We start from the raw sequence: 22,558 nt of genomic DNA, 5'->3' as shown, positions 1-22,558 counted from the left end.
ATTCATTAGATTTTCTCTGAGTGCTCTCCAGTTTTGAATGTGTATTGCAAATCTTCATTGAAAGCCAGTGCTCTGCCCCGCATTAAACTAGATAAAACATATTAAGCATTTAGCACAATGCCTGGTGCACAAAGCTCAATGAACATTAAGTATTGTTGTAGCTGTGGTCAAAACATAAATTGAATAAAATGAGAATTGTAGGATTAAAAAATATAATAGTTACTATGAGACTTAGCAGTCAGGTAAGTCTTCCTAGATGGGGAGGGACTAGAACTCGATCATGTAGCAAACCAATGTTTGTGATAGAGCTATACTGTCCAATATGGTAGCCCCTAGCCATATGTGGCTGTTTAAATTAAAAATTAAATTAATTCACATGTATTTCAAGTGCTCAGTAGCCACAGGCTAGTGGCTGCCATTTTGGAGATCATAGATGTAGAAAGTTAACCATGTAGCAAATGCACTTGGACAGTGCTGTGACAGAGAGTGAAGAGTGGAAGGAACTACATGTCATTTATGTGTCATTTAATTCAAATTATTTATTGAGTGACAGTGCTGTGCTAGGTGCTGTGCTATGCACTGGGATTTAACAGAGAACAAAATGAGACCCAGTGCCCGACCTGATAGATAGTCTAGTGCAGCAGTTGGCAAAACTACAGCCCACAGGACAACTGCTGTTTTTCATAAATAAAGTTTTATTGAAACACAGCCAATGCTTATTAGTTTACATATTGCCTATGACTGTTTTCTACAGTAGTAGAGTTGAAAAGCCATGAACCTGTAGCTTGCAAAACCTAAAATATTTACCAGCTGGCCCTTCCCAGAAAAAAATTTGCCAACCCCTGGTCTAGTAGGTTGATTTAATACTTTTACATCTGAGTTAAATAACTGGTTTTCGTATCTATTCATTTATTCATGTATTTGTTTATTTAACATTCAACTGGTATTTATTTCTCAATCATCTAGTTCAAGCAGGATGTCAGATACTGACAGAATGAACAGAATAGATAAAAATTGTTGCCATCATGGAGCTCGCATTCAAGTGGGGCAGGGGGCAAACATAATTAGAATATATGTAATACAACAAGTAAGTTGTATCCTATGTTAGAAGATGATATTTTTTATAAAGAGGCTGCAGGAAGAGTGGGCTGTGAATGAGGAGGAGAGAGGTGGTTGCAAATTTAAGTAGGGTGTTCAAGGTAGGCATGACTGAGGAGATGGGGGGTGGGTGTGGGGCAAAGCATGCTTTGTGTATACCGGGGGGAATATCTGGCCAGGTGGAGGGAACGGCTGGAACAAAGGCTCTGAGAGCAGATTGCGCCTCACATATTTGAGGAAGACCAGGTAAGAGAATGTTCCTGGGCTTCACTGAACACCAGCTGAATATTAGGAGCTAGGATCACAGTGGGACCAGAGGCCCAGAGCCTTGTAGTACATCGTAAGAACCTTGGCTTTCAACCTGAACTCAATGAGAAGCCACAAGAGCATTCTGACCAGAAGACTGTTGTCATCTAACTTATCTTTTCGAAGGATCACTCTGGCTACAACACGGAGAAAAATCTTTAGGGACACAGGAAAGAGGGGTAGCAAGGGGGATCCTTGGAAGACCGATAGGGTTATCCAGGCCAAAGGTGATGATGGCTTTGGCCAGGGTGATGGCTGTGGTGGTGGAAAGAAGTGATTGGAATCAAGATGTTGGATCTCATTCATTGCTGTGATTCAGTGAGCACCAATTATATGCCGGGCCGTGTGCCCAGTGTTGGGGATAGTGAGCAAATGACTCTATCATCTCTGTCCCTTCGAGTTTTCTAACAAACTGATTTCAAGCTTTGACATCAGAAATGAGGAATCCAATGCTATGTCCCCCACATGTGGATGAGATCCAGGACCAGTTTTCACACTGTCTCTAAAGACTCAGGAGAGGATGACACTGTCTTAGTCGCTTTGGGCTGTTGTAACAAAATATCATGGAGTGGTGGCTTGAACAACGTAATCTTCTTTCTCACAGCTCTGGAGGCTGGAAAGTCCCAACATCAAGATACCACTGAATTGGTTCCTGATGACAGTGTTCTTCCTGCTTGTGGAAGACTGACCTCTTGACTGCTCTCTGTGTCCTCACATGACCTTTCTTCTGCACCTACGTGCTTGCGTGTGTGCACGTAGACTGTGCGAAATCTGTCTCTCCTCCACTTCTCATCCCATCACAAGGGCTGACCTCATCTAACCCTGATTATTTTCCAAAGGCCCCACCTCCAAATACCATCATGTTGGTGTTAGGAGCTTCAGTATATGAATTTGGGAGGACACAGACATTCAGACAATAACAGATATCAGTGATCTGGAATGAGAGGAGAAGTGAACCAGTGGCACAAACATGCACCACGAGTGGGGGCTGAGCAGAGATTTTCTGAGCACTGTGCTGAACAGGGCTGGGATTCAGGGAGGTGAGTGAGGAGGCTCGGACACAAAATCTAGAGAGGTGCTCATCTGTGGGTGTCAACCCTGCATTGCACAGCCCTGGGTGCCCCCTAAACTTGGAAGGGGAAAATATTAACTCACTACAGTAGCTGCTCCAACCCTTCTCCTGAGAAGCCTTCGAAGAGTCTCCTTTAGGGGCCAGTTGGGGGTTCAAAGAGCACAGAGGCCCAGGCTGGGAGGCACTGTGCAGGCCATGTATTCCAACCCCCGCTTTCTACAGGGATGAGGTTGGCGTTCAGAGAGGGTCCGGGCCTGACTCAAATCTCTCAGGAAGTTTGTAACAGAGTAGAGGTCTCCTGACCACCACGCTGAAGCTAGATTTCCCCATCTCTTGCGAACAACTTAAGCAGTCAAATATTTTATTCTTGGAATGTGGGCCTCCAAGCTGCAACTTGGGTCAGTGTCTTCAGAAGCCTTTTACAACTTCTGAAGGTGGTATCAGCTTCTGGCAGTGTTTTTTCAGGTCTGTCTTCTAGGCTTATGATCCGGTCCACGCATTCATGCAAAGAGGCGTTTCAGTGCAGGACATCTGGGGCATGGTAAGTCCCCTGTCAGCTTCATTAATGTCTTTCTTTCACAAACATTGACTGAGAACCAGGACTGAGTCAGTCACCAGGGAGGGAGATATGACACACTGCCACCACCTCCGTTTGCTCAAAATCAAGCTGCTCCCGGTGTGGGCTGTTTTGTTTTTGGAGAGGCAGTAGGGAAAAAGGGAAAAAAGTGGAAGCACTGAAGGAGGCAGATGTGGGTTAAAATCTTGTCTCTGCCTGTAACTGTTGGTGTGGTTTGGAGCAAATTGCTTAATTTTCCCCAAGCTCCTTTTCATCAGAGGAAAATGTATTCACCTTTGCTAGGGTTATTGTGACGATTAAAATCAGTACAAAGGACCTGCTACATAATATGGCAACTATATGGGTTCAACAAATGGGAATTATTGAATCAGGGGCAAAAAGAACCCCTAGTGTTGATAATGCTTAACCCGCAAAAGTCATCATGATGGAATGGAAGGCGTGGTGACAGATTTCTGAGAAAAAGGGGCCTCCACAAAACCATTTAAAACACAGCACTTGGCAATAGCAATAGCCTTTTCCGGTTATTTGGTGTCATCAAAGGGAGCCACCTATGACACCACACTGCCCTTTCTCTTCTGGATGGAGGCTGCTTTCATTTCAGTGTAGGTGATTGAAAGGTCTCTGAAAAAGAGGAGTGTGTATGTGTGTGTGTGTGTGGTCCCAACCTTTTGGTTACTTTTTGTTAAATGGTATTTTAATTCAAACGTCAATAGATGCGTTTCTGCCAGACAACAGGGGTGGGAGAGGTGTATGGATTTTATGCTGATCACACCAAGACTGTTCCTCTGGATAGGACATCCAGGAATTCAAGATGCTGTATACAAGTCAGGCGAGGTCAAGTGACCTCACCCCGTGCAGTAGGAATGGTCTGGTGCAATCTTTCCAATGGCCAGAAATGGACTTAATAGCAAAGTCTGACTCCCTAGTGAAACCTGGTGCAGGCCACTTGGACACACATTGCTTAATTTTAATGATTCATGATTCTCTATCATATACCAGTAAATGTACCACAAAATATTTTGTGAAAGAATTTGCATTTTAGTTATGGGAGCCTGTGCTGTTCTGCAAGTAAATCGTTGCCTGAATGTGGGGGCTGCTTGGGGCAGGGGGTGAGAGGCAAAGCCTGGGGAGGGGTGTGGGGGGGTACCTGGGGCAGAGGGTGGTGAAGAGGCTGTGGTGTGCGTGCTTGTGTGAGACTGAGGCAAAGGGAGTGGAATGGATGGGAAATTCAGGGAAAGAAATCAAGGGAAAGAGGAAGGAAAGTAGGGGAGTGGAGTTAACAGGGTGTAATTGTAGTCCTTGCTTAGGCACTTTTACTTACCATATCTTTCGTAATCATCACATTAACCCTTGAAGTAGACAGACTGTCCCTTTTTTGTGTCTTTTCTGTGGGCAAAGTGGATCTGGGGACTTAACCTGCACCTGTCTGACTTAAACTCATGTTCTTTTCCCTGAAGAGGGCTACAGAGGAAAGAGGCTTACAGGAAGGAGGACGGTGAGGGATAGAGGGGCACACATGGAGAGAAAGGTAAAGGTGGAAAAGAAGAGACCAAAGAAGGAAACTGAGGCAGGAGCAAACGCCAAACACTGCGAAACAAAAACGAGAGAGAAGAGGGGAAAAGAGAAACATCAAACAGAAGAGAGGCAAGAAGGAGAGGGAGAGCAAGAGCATGAGTTTGAATCCAACCAAGAATGTGGTTAGCAAAGGGGAAATGAGCTGGGTTCAGCTGACATACACATTACTGTAAAATGGTATAATATTCCAGATGGAAGTACTAGAAATGACAGTTCTCTAGTTTCCCAGGAAAGCTAACTGTGACCCTGACCATCTGCCTGTATATAGCTGAGGCTGAGGTCACTCTCAGGAACGGACCCCTCTGAACAGAGTGCAGATTTCACATGATGTCCACCGCTTCTCTGTTTTCCCCCAGTTCCTGGCTAGCCAGAGGCAAAGCCTCCCTCCTCCTGGTGTCTGGACCACCTTGCTTTAGGGCGTGGATGGCACAGGCAGGATGCATGTGTGTGTGCGGCCCATTGTACTCAGTGCACATCTGGAAAATCATTATTCTTTCTTGGTTTAATTTTATAAATGAGATTTGATTCCAAACTCACAAAGATAGCTGATGTTTGGAAAAAAAAAAAAAAAACCATCAGTACATCTCTTTTGTAGACTGAAGAACTCTTTTGCAAAATGAATAATTACCCTCTGCTTGATCTGTTTTGTATATTTCACTTTGAAGGTTCAGGTTTTGTGCAAGTGGGGAACCACGGCATTATTAATCATCATGTGTCCTGAATAGAATAGTGTATATTTTATTCTTACTGCATCCTTGTGAATGGGACGGGACAGGGCTTATGTTCCCTGTCTTTTGGGTTAGAAGGGTGAGGCTCAGAGAGATGAAGGATATTGAACAAGGCCACCCATCAGCTTGTGGGAAACAGAGCCATGGTGTGTGGGGCAGGTGCCGAGGTACTGACAACCACATAGCCTTCTATCATCTATATCCTGGAAGGTCCAATAGAGGTGTGGTAGGCGGCCAGGTAGAGCCACCATAGTGGGTCATTTTGAGTGACACTCAGGATCATGCTGAATTCCCCCATCTTAGCTAGTGCTGGGGAGCTCTGACTCCCAGAGTAGAGAAGAACAGGATTCGAATCCTGATCCTGTTACTTTCTTGCTCTGCAAACTGGAGGCTGATCGTTTAACCCCTGGGGGCTTCAGTTTCCTCATCTATAAAATCAGGACATGAGCCCCTGCTTTCACAGAGTGACTGGGTGGATTGAAGGTGAGAGGGTAAATCAAATACATCATGCTTAACAGGATCCATAAGCAACTCCCAGCCTTGGGGATCCAAGATCAGAGCTGTGGGCAGGAAAGAACATTAAGGCAGCCAATTCCCTAGTAATAATCATAGCAATAGCAGGCTGTGCTTATGGAGCCCATACTGGGGATAAAGCACTCTAGACGTCATGCAGTGAAAGGGACAGGCCAGATCAAACTGGTTTTAGAACTGAGGAAATAGAGCCTTGGGCAGAGACAGGAAATTGTGCAATCATGGAGCCACTGGATGACACATGCAGAGCTCATACCCTGTCCTGACTTTAGTGCCTGTCTTCTCTGCCTTAAATGGCCTCTCTCCGTGCACAGTGCTTGGATTCAGTATTTGGGAATGACTCTGTCTGTAGAGGAAGTACGGGTTTCCCAGGGTTCCATCCCCACACCTATGGAATGAGTAGCAGGTCCTCAGTGCCTGCTAAGCCCTCTGCCTCTAAGGACCCAAGGAACCAAAGGGCCATCTGTGTTAGGACCTTCCTTTGCCTCCTTCCTTTGCCTTTCCCTCTGGCTGGCAAACTCCTACACCCGCCTTGAGAGAGAAGCTGTGTGGCCTGGGGCGAACGGCACTGTCTGCTGGATTCCAGTGCTGCCCTTGGCACTCTTCGCATTGTGCCAGCAAGTTACTCAACCCCTCGTGGCCTCAGTCTCCTCATCTGTAAGATGGGATTGAAACTGGAACCTGCTTCATAGGCTTGTTGTGAGGGACATGAGTTAATGTATGTAAAAAACTTCTAAAACTGCCTGGCAGGTGTCTCAGTGTCCCCTCTTGTTATTTTCAGCCCCCCTCTTTGCTGGCATGTCCTCAACCTTGGGGCAGAGTTCGATGCTCTTTCCTGTGACCCTGTGGCTCTGCACACACTCCCCTCCCCATCCCAAATCACACCTTGTGGTAGCAACGTATTTTCTTCTCAATGACACCCAAGTGTCACCTGCTTGTGACGGGAGAATAGGATGGATTCGTCTCTGTGCCGCGATCCCACCTGTCCCAGGCACAGAGGAATCATACTAAGAATGAAAAATGGTCAGAAGAAGTAAGATCTGGACCAGAGATGAGGCAAGGACCATGTGAGGAGGAGAAGGGGAGGAATCCACACAGCAGAAGTCTGGGAGGAAGGCTGTTGCTGCAGACAAGGGCAAGGGCACCAAGCCAGAGAGGAAGTGTGGCCTGGGGGTCCACCGTGGTGGCCATGCTGTCCGTAATACTAACAACAAACAGTGGTAACAGCTCACACTTACTGAATGCTGCCTGCACGTCCGCTGATGTGGTCATTGTCTTTAATATGCTATCTCCAATCCCTGTGACACTTTTAAAACATTGGGTTTAACTGGGGCACCTGTGTGGCTCAATCTGTTAAGCATCCGACTTCAGCTTGGGTCATGATTTGAGGGTTCATGGGTTTGAGCCCCGCATCAGGCTCTCTGCTGTCAGCACAGAGCCTGCTTTCAGATCCTCTGTTCCCTCTCTCTCTGCCCCTCCCCTGCTTGCATGTGTGCCCATGGTCTCTCTCTCTCTCTCAAAATTAAACATTAAAAAAAATTTTTTTTAAATAAAAAACAAAAACAAAATTGGGGTTAAGGTGTCCGTTTTCTGATGAGGAAACTGAAGCCTGGAGTAACACAGCAACTTATCCTGGCCACTTGGTCTGTTCATAGTGAGCTGAGGACTCAGCCCCAGAACGTTAATACCTGTGCTGATGCCGGTTTCCTTTCTCCAGCTGGTTACCCTTGGCCCCTGACCCAGGCCGGGTTGGCCTGAGAAGCATGGATAATACAGGCACCTGGGTGAGGTGGGGGCAGCGGTGGGGAAGGGCAGCCCTTCGCCAGCAGGCCCAGCTCTGTGCATTCATGTTAGGAATTCCGTGATCCTTGCTGGCTGTTGGGGATGTCTGCATCTGTGTGTGTCCCAGGCTGCTGGCGAGAGGTCTTTGTCCCCCTCCATCCACAGTCTGCCGTAATTTTGAGAGAGTGTCTTATCTACATGATTTTTCCCCAGACAATAATTTATCGATGATTGTGTGTGGTGTGTGGTTCACTCAGGGATGAACAAGGCTAGGGGGAGAGGGCGCGCCCCGGCTGAGCCTCCGAGGTGGGATCCCTGGTGTGGCCTGGCTGGCGACTTTTCAGAGCCCAGGTCATTCTGCACAGGCTGCTCACATGAGCGGAGTCAGTGCCAATTAGCCCCTATGTGGCCTTGATGAGGGACTCTGATCTCTATCAGTCCTGATCACCAGCCTGTACCACCACAACCCCTTGGCCTCTATTTTTTTTTCTCCCTGCTCTCAGAGGCGTGTTGATGAATGGCAATGAGGGGCCGGCAGGTTGAATGCAGGCATCCAAATGTGTCTCAAATGTATGGGGAAGACCAAGGCTGAAACGTGTCACTCCGACAGTGTAAGGAAAAAAGGGACAGCGGAGACGCCCATGTAAGTTTGCTTAGATGTCATCTGGACCAGCCTTCTCAGGGTATATAGAGAGACTGAGTCCCAGGGAGAAAGGGGACCTGCCCTAGGCCACAGCACAGTTGGCTGAGCAGACCTCTAGAGAAGGGTCCCTCACTTTACAAAGATCCAAATCCTAGTCTCTTGTTATTTCACTCCAGTTGTGCTTTTCTGCTTTCCAAACCTCTGTTCTCCAAACTTCCAACCCTCTCCAACCCCATGCCTCGCTGCCCCTCAGTCCCTGGGGAAACGCTGACTTCAAGAGACAAGACTAGAGTGCGTTGGAAGAAGAATCAAGGACTGGGATGTGAACAAGATTTGGAAGGGCGTTTGGGGATCCCCGTGTATTTTCCACTCACTTTATAGATGGAAAGACTGCGGTCTACAAAAGCAGAATGATTTGTCCAAGGTTGCAGAGGGGTCAGCATGTAAAATATATTCCCTGATGACAATGCTTACATTCAAAACTGCCAAAATGATCACATTCTTTTACTAAATAATCATTTTGCTACTTAATTTTCTCTTCACCCCCTACTCCCCTCTCAACCCCTGGTATCTCCACTGTTGAATATGTCTCTCTCCAGTTCTCAGCCTCTGCTCTTCTCAAGGAGTGAGTGGATTCAGGGCAGAACTGCTGGAAGAAGCAGCCCCTGGTCTGCAGGTGGGTCTTGGATGGCCCTGTTATCATCAGCAAACCAAATAGGATGTGAGGGCAGGAAAGGTACAAGGGAGGGAGAGCAGTTCATAAGGCTGGGACAGTTGGCTGGGGCCAGTCACGAAGGGCTTTGGATGTTAGTCTAGGGCATGTGAACTCTGTCCTGAGAGCTACCGGAAGCCACTGACAGTTTTGGGGATAAGCGATGGATGTAGGGTCTTTGAAAAGATTACTGGCCATCACTCAGATTGATGGCGGGACACGGAAAGCTTATTGGCAGTGATGAGACTTTATCAACAGTGCACATAGACAATGTCCAGAGCCTGTCCCAGGGCAGTGATAGTGGGAAAGCTGGGAATGGATGGGACTGAGTGACAGTAAGGAGGCTGCATCATTGGGATTCAGGTGCCATTTGGATGTTGAGGGTGGTAACATAGTCCAGTCAGAGATTTTTCTAAGGTTTCCGGTTTGGGAAGAAAGCAGGACCAATGTTCATAGGAGGTGGAGGAAATGTATGTTGGAGGTATATCCACTTCTGCTCCAGTAATGCTTCATGACAAACAGCCACAGTGTTTTATTGTCAACAACTGTAAGCATTTTCCCCCTTTGTTACACATCCGGGTGGACCAGTCTAGCCAGGACTCAGCTGCATTTTTGTCTCTGCTCTGTTCCACGTGCCTCTCATTCTTCTTGCACCAGCCACTACTTGGAGAATGGTTTTCTTTTCTTTCTTTTTGTTTTAAAATTTGTCAACGTTTATTATTTTTGAGAAACAGAGAGAAGTAGAGCATGAGCAGGGGAGGGGCAGAGAGAGAGGGAGACACAGAATCAGAAGCAGGCTCCAGGCTCTGGGCTGTCAGCACAAGAGCCCAACGTGGGGTTCAAACCCACAACCGTGAGATCATGACCTAAGCTGAAGTCAGATGCTTAACCAGCTGAACCACCCAGGTGCCCCTAGAGTGTGGTTTTTTTCATGGCAAGAGGCAGTAATGCAAAAGAGCAAGCCCAGCCACCCAGCACATTTCAAGCACATTTGGCCCCTGTGTTCACATCATGTCTGCTACCATCCCATTGGCCAAAAATCAAGTGACATGCTAAGCCTGAAGACAAAGGCTAGGGAAGAAATCTCTGTTCCCACAGTCAACCATGGCAAGGACAGGAATGCATATTACTACAGGAAATGAAGACTTGACCCCAGTAATACAGTCCAGCACAGGGTACATTTTCCTTCCCCCCCGCCACCCCGATCTCCCGTTCCCATGCTTTTTTCCACACTCTCTCCAAGCAGATTCTCAGAAAGGCATCACATAGCTAGGCAAGGAGTCAGAAGGAGACTGGACTTGGATGTTCAAAAACCCTGGGCAGCTTGTTTACCCTCTCCAGGCCTCAACCTCATACATAGTTTTTATAGTGGAACCAATAGTGTTGTCCTGCCAGTATGGATACCAAAGGTAACTAGGTAAGGTCAGCACATAGTAGATGCTTAGTTAGAAGGTATGATGCTTCCCCTGTGGATTATCCCTGCTATCAGGAAATCAACACAAGTACCCTTCATTACATAGGCATTATGGATTTTGTGCAATCCACACATAAAATATTTACACAGGATATTTGGAAGAGTGATTTTTAATCTTTACTTATAGTGGGATTTTAGAAATCAGCAGGATGTTAATTTTGGTGTGGGTGAATTAGAGATTCCTCTTCTTCCTAACGCTTATTGGCTAGCAGCTGATAGTTGTCACATTATAGACAGCTGTCCTTTCTCTCATCCTGGTGGTCATGTTTATTGTTATGATGTTTGTGATTGTGTGAAAGAGCATGGGTTTTGAAGACCTGATTCTGTGACCTTGGCCCAATGACTAGTTGAGTCCAAACTTTTGTTTCCTTATTTTACAATGAGGACACTGGTACCTTCCTCCTACAGCTACGGGTGTGACCTGTGAGACGACAGGCAGTGACATATGGCAAGTGTCTTCCAACACTCCTACCATGAAGCAACATCCCAGTAATGCTAGGCTCAACTCATGCCTCCCCCACCGCATGCCTGGCCCTGAGCTGGGCTCCAGCGATACAGAGATAGAAGTGAAGAGGCCCAAGGTGGCCCCTTTGGAGTCAGGACAAGAAAGGATGCCACACACGCTTACTGCTTTGAGGGCCCAGGGAGATGTCTTTGCAAGCCACAGTGACAAGAAGAATAAATAGGAAAGTGAACAGCAGCCAGTGTCCCTGGCCTGTGATGATAAGTGATGGCTGAGTTGGAAGCAAGTGAAAATGGAATCGTAAGAGGATGACAAGGCGGGAGGAGGATAGCCAGACAGCAGGCAGACTTGGGAAGAAGGCTTTGCATTCATCTTGCCATCTTGGGCAGGTGATGAGCTTTTCTGAGCTGTGGAGGAAAGAGGGGGCAGCACCGTCTGGCTTAGCCTGTGTGTCCTTCAGTAGGAGGAGCAAAGACAAAGGCAACAGGTGTTACTGGTTCTGAAAACACCATAACCAGCTTTGGAGATTATTTCATTCAAGCTGCCTCAAATTTGCAGATCAAGAAATAGATCCTCTTGGCTTTGCAAAGGGCATACCTTGAAATTGGGACCATCCTTCATCTAGATAGCACTTTTTCTTCCCACGAAAACAAGATGTTAAATTGGCCCCATCCTATCCTGGAACAATAATTACAAAAACTCAAACATCCACAACGTTTTCAGCAAGAAGTGTGCCAAAGATTGTAGTTCAGACTTTGCAGATACATCACTGATCTTTCCAGCAGATAAGTGACAGCAGTGTTGTTACAGATTAGGAAACAGATGCAGAGAGGTGAAGCCACTTGATCAAGTTCGTGCAAATTGTAAGTGGCAGATCCAGGATTTGAATCCAAAATGAGATGATTCCAGGATCCATGCTCTGAACTACTTTACCAGCATCCTGGTTTTACATGATTAACATGAAGGCGGTGTCCACTTCGAAGTGGTTTTGAAGAACCCACACAAGATAAACTCAAGATTGCTCATAGTTGAGGGATTCTAGTGTTTTACCCAAGAGTTTATGGAGTAAGAAGGTATGTAACATAAATTGAGAAGTGAATAAATAGGACCTAGGGGACAGGAAGAATAAATATATTTTTAAAAATGTTTTTAACGTTAATTTATTTTTTGAGAGACAGAGACAGAGCATGAGCTGGGGAGGGGACGGGGCGGCGGGGGGGGGGGGGCAGATCATAGATTCCGAAGCAGGCTCCAGGCTCCGAGCTGTCAGCACAGAGCCTGACACAGGGCTTGAACCCATGAACCATGAGATCATGACCTGAGCCGAAGTCGGCCACCTAACTGACTGAGCCACCCAGGCGCCCCAGGAAGAGTAAATATATTAATACCAGTGCAACTCACATATAGCTGATAATACAGAGTTTCAGTAACTAGCACGATGAAAATCCATGTAACTGATTTCCTTTATGGAAACCACTTTAATGAAGAGATTAAACTCTTTTTTAAGGTCTGCATTATCAATCATATATAAATATATAGTTTGAATCTGTTAAGGTTATCTAAGATTCATTATATTTAAAAAAAATAATAATCCCAGGGTGCCTGGGTAACTTAGTCAGTTACACGTCTGACTCTTGATTTAAGCTCAGGTCATGATCTCACGGATCATGATCTCATGGGCCATGAGTTTGAGCCCCACGATGGGCTCTGCACTGACAGTATGGAGCCTACTTGGGATTCTCTCTCTCTCTCTCTCTCTCTCTCTCTCTCTCTCTCTCTTCTCTCTCTCTCTCTCTCGCTCTCTCTCTCCCTCTCCCTCTCTATTTGCCCCTCCTCCCACTCCCATTCTTTCTCTTCCTCTGTCTCTCAAAATAAGTAATAAACATTTAAAAAATATATTTAAAAAAATCCTTGTCTGTGTTATAGATTCTCATTATAGGCAATTCAGAGATGGCAGGCAAATACCAAGGAAAAAAAAATCCTAGCAAATGTTGCCAGGTATATCGAAGCATTGAGATCACCCACGCAGCAGGAAGGATGCTACAGTAGTGGCCAGGAGCCCTGGGTTCTAATCCTGACTCCCCCAAAGCTAGTCCAGTGATTTGGCCAAATGTCTTCACTCTCTGAAATTGCATTTGTTCCTTGGAAAAATGAAGCTGAGAAGCTGTGACCCAGCTGATCTTTAAGAGCTGTTTCTGCTCTGATGTGAAATAGAATTCTATTTTAGACATTTCATCAACACTCATGTTTATACTTTCCATTTCCTTGGCAAATACCTGTCCTGCATATAAGGAAGTTTTTTCTAGTCTTCGGCAGAACCATCATTATTCTAAATGAACTCAGCCTGAATTCATGAAAACTGCAGTGTATTTCTCTATTCATTCATTCATTCATTCATTCATTCAGCAAATGAGCTGCCTACTCGTCATCAGGCATGACACTAATTGCTAGCATATGGAGATGGTTACAGAAAGATTTCTGCAGTTAAGAAGTTCCCAGTTTAGTGGAGAAAACAGGCAAATTTAAGAAAAATGGTTTCTTTATCCCATTGGCATAGATGCTACTATTGTGAGATGTGCCCCCTCATTTATTTATGCACCAGGCAGTGCAGTGCATGCGGATGCAACAGTGAGCAAGATGGCTGCAGCCTCCTCATTCAAGGAGCTTCTGTAGTGATAGGGGTAAGGGAGCATGGGTGATCATAGAGCATGTAAACCTGGATCCCTGGAGAGCTGTTCTGACCACCCGACTGCTCTGGGTATGCAGAGGCAGGGTTGCAGAAAGGACTCATCTGAAGAAGGGGTTAATCCCTAGGTCTGGCTATCAGAAGCTTGCATCTTGCAAGAAGGAAATGCTTGGTTGCAAATAGTGGAGAGTTGGCTGAGCCAGCAAAATAGGAAATTGGAGTCAATAAAGTCAATAGCCAGGGCATTGATGGAAATCTTACTGGAGACACCTAGCCCAGTCGCTAAGAGTGATCACAGCTAAGGCTGAAGCAGTGTCAGGAAAACAGAGTTTCAGGATTCAGAAAGGCTGTGTAAATGACTGACTCTCATTGGCACTCAGAATTGATGAACGTCTACTCCAGGTTTCCATTTTGCAGATGGGGAAGCTAAGGTCCAGGAAGAAGGAAATTACTTACGCAGTCTTCCTAAAGTTATGTGCCAGCATATATCAGAACAGAGTGCTGGTTTGGAACGGAAGGGAAAGAGGAAGAAATTTATGGAGGACTGTTTGTCTGCCTGAGCCATGAGCCTTACTTTCCACTACTTCAATTTACTCTCACGGTCAGCTCTGTGGAGTTGACATTACGGTCATTTCCCATTCTATTAATGAGAAAACTGAGACCCATCCAGGGAGAGAGAATGTGAGGATTAGAACCCAGGTCTGTTTGCCTCTAGCCATCATTCCTCCCCTGCCTCACTTCCTATTCTCCAGGTAATGTTTTTTCTTTTGTTTTCAGTAAGTTAGTTTGTTTAAAGAATGAGTGAGGGAGGGGCAGAGAGAGAGGGGGACAGAGAATCTGAAGCAGGTTCTCTGCCGACAGCAGAGAACTCAATGCGGGGCTCAAACTCACGAACTGTGAGATTATGACCTGAGCTTAAATCAGACACTTAACCCACTGAGCCACCAAGGTGCCCCCCCAAGTAACCTTTTCAGGGCCTCCAGAGTGGATGCCTCGCCTCTCATTTGCAAAATACATATTTGTTGTATAATGCAAGTCAGTAATTAATGATCTGTTCTGAGAACGGGGAAACTTGCCTGGTAAGCATGCAAGAAAGAAACACAAAATATAGCAGTAACCTTCCTCAGTATAGATCTCTCATTCTCTCAATATTCCCAACAAGAGGGAAAGGGGGACCGTAACCTGTGCCCTTTCCTGCAGAGTCACAGATCGGAGAAACAGGAACCTGACTGAGCAGTGCCCTTTCCCTCAAAAAGAAAGGCCCTCCTTTCTCAGCCCTTCTTGCCTGCCCCAGCCTGACTTCCTGTCCCTCCACCAGAGGTAACTATTTACCTCTTCCATTACAAATCATGAGGTCTGTGGTTGCGGCAGATCATAAATCAGCCCTGGGAGTCTCGAGGACAAATGCCAGGACTTTTAATATTTAATATTAGGCATATTTAAAGTGATGAATATTTCATGACGGGACTGTAGCATTTTAACACATCATTAGTGACTCCTCCCCCTCCCCTTTTTGGTAAATTATTCTCACCGAAATCTCAAGGATCTCCTCCCTCTTCTTCCATTTTCCTTGCCTCTGGCAACAATCATCTCATTAGCTTGCACACACCTACAGCACACACATTTGTTGTAGCACTTGAACTTGCTGTTGGAGAAGAGAGTTACAGAGAACGTTCCTGCCTGCGAGCAGCCCCCTCCTATTTACCAGGTATCCAGAGAAGGGGAAAGGTAGATCTCTCTCTCTCTCTCTGTCTCCCTCTTTCTTCTGCCTTTTGGTGATCTCCATTCTAAATATTTGTAATAGTACCTCTTACCCATCCATCAGAATAAGTACCTCTTACCCATCCATCAGAATAAGAAGAATACTTCTTATTCTGTCTCACTACCATTTTGGCTCAGCCAACATTTATCAAGCGCAGGCTGTTTGCCAAATACTTGTGAATGCCGGGGTTACAAAGATTAAGCAGCATTATAATGTATAAAACAAATTAGAGAGTTTTTTTTTTTAACGCTCGGAATGCTTTGTATAAGGTCAAATGCATAATATTTTTGGTGAACCCATGAAAACAATGAGGTTGTTTGGTGAGTACAAATGTTTTGAAAAGAGGAGTTATGGGTGATAGTTGTAGAACCTGTTAACCTAGTGTATATTCTCTGCTGTGTTGTGTTTTGGTAGCACAGGTTGAAAAGAATCTTGATTCACAAAATCTGTAGTCGTAAAAAGCATGGCCTCGTTAGCACTACAGCTCCCAGGCTCCAATATCCTCCTCAATGAAACAGAGATGACAGGAGAGGGTGTTTGTGTGGGTTTGGGGGTAGTGGTTGTTTTTAAATGAGGTTTGCATAAAATGTGTTTACCTAGCAACTGGACTTAATATGACAGTGCTCTCCAGTGTCCTGAATTCTATTACACAACATCTGAGCATTTAGCCTTTATTTACTTTTTACTATGACTGAGATTTAAAAAGACAAATGTTTAAGGGAAATTCAAATCTAAAAGTTGCAAGTTTCCTAAGTCTATTCCTTTGAATTACACGTTTCTGTAAAACATGGTTCAAAAACACTCAGGTCAGGCCAGTCAGAATCACTGTAGGATTGAAGAGTTGCAGGTAGTGTGTGTGTGTGTGTGTGTGTGTGTGTGTGTGTGTGTGTGTGTGAGAGAGAGAGAGAGAGAGAGAGAGAGAGGGAGAGAGAGAGTAGATCACCTGAAGATGAGAAAGAAAGCAACCTGATAGCAATAGTCTAGAAATTTATGAGCCATAACAGATAGTTAATTATTTTTTAAGTGTTTTATTTATTATTGAGAGAGAGAGAGTGTGCACACCCACAGGCGGGGAAAGGACAGAGAGAGAGGAGGACAGAGGATCCAAAGCAGGCTCCACACTGACAGTGGTGAGCCCAGTGTGGGGATGGAACTCAAGAACTGTGAGATCATGACCTGAGCCAAGGTCAGACACTCAACCGACTGAGCCACCCAGGTGCCCCAGATAGTTAATTATTCATTCAACTCACAGTATTGAGGATCTACTCTGTTGTACACAGTGGGATAAGGCAGGGCAGTTTCCAACGGCGTTTCCCAAGTTACGGGCCATGGGACACTAATCTTGTGGCCTGTTGCACCAGCAAGCTTCCCAAGATGAAATAGGTTTGGGAAAGCTGTTTAGGTATCACTTTCATGAAGAGTCACACACCACTGGCTCTACAAATCGTCTAGTGTTTCCCAGTCATTTTTTTTTTTTTATAGAATCTATGTTTGGTAAGGCATCTGTGGATATTCTACAAATACACCTTAGGAAAAACCAGTAACAAATTGAACCTTATTCAACCCAACTTTAAAGAGTGTACAATGGATTGATAATTGAAGAGGGTAGGACAGAGAACTTTGGAAACCTTCCAGGATTCTGAACTCTAGAGCTATGCAAGGAAACCCCAAGTGAGCTTGGCCAGTGGGAGAAGATGCTTAAGGTAGTGTGGAACGCTAGCAAGCATTCATGCAACATGGCATGAGATATGGCCATAAAAAATGATGTATGTGGATGGATAGATGGGTGGATAGATGGATGGATGGGTGGAGAGGGAAGGAACAAAAATGGAAAGATGGGAAGGGAAGAGGCACACCAACTAAGACAACAATAACAACAAAACAAAATGAACTCTTGAAGTGATAGATGAACACAAATTTTCCAGAAGGGGAAATCAAAGGTATCTTGGTAGAGGTGACATTAATTTGGGGCTTATGGATGAACATGAATTGCTCATTCAAGTGGAGAGAAGAATTTGAATTTCTGATGATACTTTTAATGTATATGTACTTTATCGTAATTTAAATGTTTGAAAATAAGGACCTCCATTTGCAGCCACCAGGTCATTTCCTATTTCCCTCATTAAGCCATGAGCCCCTTCAGTGTCTAATCTCTGTATCCTCAGTGTGGGCGGAGAACCTGGCAGGGAGTGTGGTTAGGGCTTGTTGAATGAATAAGCGAGCAGATGAACAGGGGAATAAACCCTTTATTAACCATAGTGGTGGGTAGACCAGAACATGCTCTTTCTCTGGGTCTTTTCCAAAACTGGGCAGCCCACTTTATTTCCTAAGAAAACCAGGAAACCAGGGGAGAAGGCTATTTGGGGCAGATGGTATTTCACAAGACTCCTTTCTCTTTTTGCTTACAGGAGAGTGCAGCTGTCATGAAGGCTATGCCCCTGACCCGGTTCACAGACACCTGTGTGTGCGCAGTGACTGGGGACAGAGTGAAGGGTGAGTGGCAAGGGGCATCAGGGCAGGGACAGTGGAAAGCCGTCCCCTGCTTCTCTGCTATGGTAGTGCAGGCCCCAAACCTCTCCACGAAGAGGACTCTTTTTCTACAACAGTTGTGTCGTATACAACCTGATGGGCAGCGAATCTCGTTTCCCACTGAATCACATTTTAATATTAAAGGTACATGATTAATGAATCTTATAGAGAACAAAGGCTCAAATTTAACTCACCCTCCCACACTGTAAGTAATCAATGAACACTTCCTTAACCGGACTGATAGAGAATCGGGTTTTTGTCCATAAACTCCAGAATGGACAAATGGTCTTTAAAGTGCCGAGTCCTTCTGTGAAATGGAGACATTCTCTTATAAATGGTCTTACCCAGTACATGGGTTTGAACAGCATGGATTTAAACTGCATGGGTCCACTTACATGTAGATTTTTTTTCAATAAATATAGTACAGAACTGTAAATGCATTTTCTTCATGATTTTCTTAATGACCTTTTCTTTTCTCTAGCCTACTTTATTGTAAGATGAAAGCGTCTAATACACATAACCTATAAAATATGTGTGAATCAACTGGTTATGTTATCAGTGAACCTTCCAGTCAACAGTAGGCTATTACTGAGCTGCCTGGCTGGCCTAGTCAGTAGAGCATGTGCTTCTTGATCTTGGAGTTATGAGTTCAAGCCCCATGTTGAGCATGGAGCCTATTTTAAACAACAACAACAAAATAAAGCAGTAGGTTATTGGTAGTTAAGGTTTGGGGGAATCAAAAGTTATACACAGAGTTTTGACTGGAGTGAGGCTGTTATTTAAGGATCAACTGTAATTATCCTGTGAAATTTGGTTGTCTCTAAAGCTACTTTTAAGCAGTGTCCACATATGAATCCTACCTGCTTCTGACTAATACCATCTCCTTTTCTTTCCCTCCTTCTGTTCTTTCCACAGACCTTGGCCTTACACTACACTTGAGAGGGGCTATGACCTAGTAACAGGAGAACAAGCTCCTGAAAAGATTCTCAGGTGAGTTGACAATCTTGTTGGGGCTTGATGCTGGGGATTGGAGGCATAGTCATGCATCCTAAGTCAAGGGAGCCTGTGAACTTCATTCAGGTTGCACTGAGTACAGAGGAACTCTCATTGGCATGAATGTACCATCGTGGCCCAAATGTTGATGAGAATCTAATTCCCATTTGTCTGGCATCTAGACTTACGAACTCAGATATTTGAATTGGAGGAGGCTTCACTGATTATCTAGTCCAGTGCTTTGAAAATATTCTATAGCCACAGGACCTCTTCCTGCCACTTCCATGAAATCTCGTATGAAACTTCAGTACTTCAGCTGATGAAGACATATAACAAATTAAGTGGCAGAACTGGGAATCAGATTTTGGTTCAAACTGATTCAGGGTCCTTGCTCTTCACCTTTGTGCAGACTGCCCCTGCTGATTTAGCAGCCACTTATGGAACTCCTGCTCGCTCAAGACTGCTTGGGAAAGCAGAGCCAAAATAGTCCCTGTCCTCATAGAGCCTGCTGTTTCCTGGGAGTCAGGACAGGTAGTCAGGATAAGAAAACTAGCCATGCAAAGCAGTGCATGGGCCAAATGATTAATACATTTAGGTAATGACATTCAAGTCTTGGCAGAGTTGGCCAAAATCATGCATTAGAGAATGTAGGGGACTCAGTTGGGTGGGAAGTAAGACATAGCCCTAGTGGGGATGGAAGGAGGGGCCCCTATTTTCTGTTTTCTCTCTGCTTCCCAGGGAGTTCCCCAATGGAAACTCTTACATTGCAGGTCTACTTTCAGCTTGGGCCAAGGACTCTGGCTTCCTGTCAGCAAAAGCTTTGTGGTTCCGCCTGTGGAGCTGTCCATCAACCCTCTGGCCAGCTGCAAGACCGATGTGCTCGTCACAGAAGACCCTGCCGATGTCAGGTAGGGAAGTCATCTCCACTGTTGTGTACCAAGAGCTCTTTGGCACACTAGAAGCCCCTCTGGTTCAGGATCACAGGGACCTCTTTGCTGAAGTGGCTTCTTAGTGTTGAAGTAGGCACCTGCCTAGTAGATGATGTGAAGAACACTGTCCAATATGTCATGCTCTACACTTCTAGAAGTGTCCCCCATTGGTGGGCCTCAATGGTTTATATTTCAACAGTATTACACTCCTTCTGGGTTTATGTAAAATATGAGGGAAGCGAATACATTACCCGGCTCATCCTGGGATTATTAATGATTATATCTTATAAAAGAACTTTACTTAATATTGTACACTGGAGAATCATGAAAGTGAAAGATGAGAGAATTAGATGCTTCTTTTGGGACTCTGGTACTGGGACAGACTTTGGACTAATCCGTAGGTTCTTGATGCACAGGGCAAATTTATTTGTTCTTCATTCAGGAAAGGATGGAGACTACATCTTTCCTTACATGTTTGCACCTTGTAGTTAACTTCATTATAGACTTGCTCTACTGTGCTGTAATTAGTTGCTTACATATCATTCTGTCCCATTATGTGGTGAATCTCTCAAGGTCAAAGAAAATAACTTACTTAGCTTTCTAATCCCCAGTTCCCAGTACATATTGGACAACTACTAGATGTTTATTGATTTAATTAAACCAGTGGCCTTAGATCTGCTCCTGTCACTATTCTGGAGCTTTCTAGTGGAAGTTTTTGTTTTTGTTTTCATTTTCTTTCCTTCCAATTTGATTAGGGGAAGCATTCCAGAAATTTTAATGTTACTACAAATGGACTCTGATTCGGCTTTTGAAAGCGACACATGCACAGCTTGGTCGCTCTTAAATTGGAACTCAGAATCATGCCTTACCAGCCTCATCCTTGTGATTGTGATTCTACCACTGCATAGCTGGCTCTGGGCCTTTCTGAATCCAGATGTCATCAGTATGTATGTGGCATCTTGATAAGAAGCTCCCAAATCCAACTCTTTGGATTGGGTTTGGGTTGGTCTCTGCTTTGCGATTTGTTTATTCTCACCTTCTCAACTTTTCATGGTGAAATGGCCCTAACATGGTTGTTGATATTTCCCAAAAGAGAGAGTTTGAAAAAGAATAAATTGTTAATAGATAGCACTTAGGAAACAAATTGGTAATTATTAAGACCTAAGATGGTTTTACACACACACAAATTCATGGCAGTTTGCCATTATTTCTATTCTTGATAGACTTGAGGCCAATGGACTTGAGTAAAGCATGTGCTAAGGTTTCTCTGCATGACATATTTTAAAAGTAGAGCAAAGATCATCTGGTTGAGGAGCTATTCTCAAGGAGACCCCAGTGATCTTGATTGGTATCAGCTGAAAGTTCTCCTCTAGCTTTCCTCCAAGTTCTGTACTGTTGACATTGAATTTGTAATTTCAGTGAAGGTACCGGTGTCATGATAACACTCACTCCAGATTTGAACAGGTCTGAGTTAGAAGCCCGTGTCTACCGTGTATGAAGTATGTGATCCTGGCCAAATTCAATTTGCTAACTTTCCATTTTCTTAGCAAAATTGGGATAGTAACCGTGCCTTCTTCACAGAGTGTAACAATAATATAATTCATAGCCATTGATTATCCATTACATACCAAACCCTTTGCTAACATTATCTCATTATATTCTAACAAAAACCCCTTAAGGTGATGCTATTATTATTTGAATTTCCAGATTAAAAAGAAAATGTGAGGCATAAGAGTGATGCCTTCACTAGTAAGTACTGCACCCAAGCTTCAGCCCGTGATCTCTTGAGCTCCAGAACCCATGTTTTTAATTATTTTACTGAAACATCTCCCAAGAGTTGTTGTAATGATTAAGTAACATGATATATTAACACTATTATGTGATACATTCTCAGTGCTACATTATACCCATGTTAGATGAACTAAATTCCAACCACAGTAGAGTTCAAGTAGAAACTGGGGATGATGGGGAAGGCAGAGTCAAGAAAGTCGTATGCTATGTCGGGCTATTGAGAAAGACCATAATCCACAGGATGACTCAGTTGCTCTTTCTGATCCAATCTGATTTGCATTGAATTAGCAATCCAGAAAAGAAGGGCCCAGAATATCTGCATGCAGGGACTCTAAAACATCTTTAGAAATGTAAACAAAAAAAAAAAAAAAAAAAAAAAAAGAAAGAAAAGAAAGAAAGAAATAAAAGAAAAGAAAAAAGTATAAGTACTAGCATACATTTCAGAAAGAGTATTATATGTAGTTAGAAGGGATAGTGTGGTAAATTGGAAAAGGTGAGATAGCTTCAGGGGGCATGAGTCAATAACAAGGAGATGTTTTTCCTCACCTCCTGCTAAGAAGGCTGTGCCTGTTTACATGGCTCACACACTTACACCAAGTTGGGGCCAGAACAGAACTGCTCAGGATGGGAGGAGGGGATGGTGTTCTGTAGCTACAGAAACTCCTTCTCAACCCTTCCTTCACAAACCACTGAGGTTCTCCTTTAAAGAAAAGTTACACAAATATCCAAAGAATATTTGGTTTGGTTAGGGCATTAGGTTATTATCCTCCTCAGAGGTACCCTCATGATTTGTCTGGTCTTGGAGAAGTAGCAGACAGCCTTTTAAGTCTTACCTTCAGCATACCTCCCACCAGTGCCCATTGGTTTCCCTGCAAGGGTGGATAAAAGATGGCAGTCATCACCATTC

At 44.5% G+C, this 22,558-nt stretch overlaps 1 protein-coding gene across 4 annotated transcripts in view; it reads left to right on the top strand.

Annotated features, from left to right (window-relative positions):
- ASTN2 (astrotactin 2) overlaps nt 1–22,558 on the top strand; it is an 876,482-nt gene that overhangs the window by 400,992 nt on the left and 452,932 nt on the right. For 3 of the 4 annotated variants that reach the window (XM_078436555.2, XM_078436553.2, XM_078436552.2), the window contains 3 exons: nt 17,818–17,902; nt 18,854–18,928; nt 19,702–19,839. In XM_078436555.2, the coding sequence (XP_078292681.2) occupies nt 17,818–17,902; nt 18,854–18,928; nt 19,702–19,839 (298 nt within the window). The remainder of the gene's footprint in view (nt 1–17,817; nt 17,903–18,853; nt 18,929–19,701; nt 19,840–22,558) is intronic. The other variant, XM_078436554.2, reaches the window with a different exon arrangement.

The sequence above is a fragment of the Panthera onca genome, chromosome D4, assembly GCF_046562875.1.
Source record: "Panthera onca isolate mPanOnc1 chromosome D4, mPanOnc1 haplotype 2, whole genome shotgun sequence".
Lineage (NCBI taxonomy): Eukaryota > Metazoa > Chordata > Mammalia > Carnivora > Felidae > Panthera > Panthera onca.
Note: the sequence above shows the minus strand (reverse complement) of the source record. Positions and strands in the feature narration are given on the sequence as shown.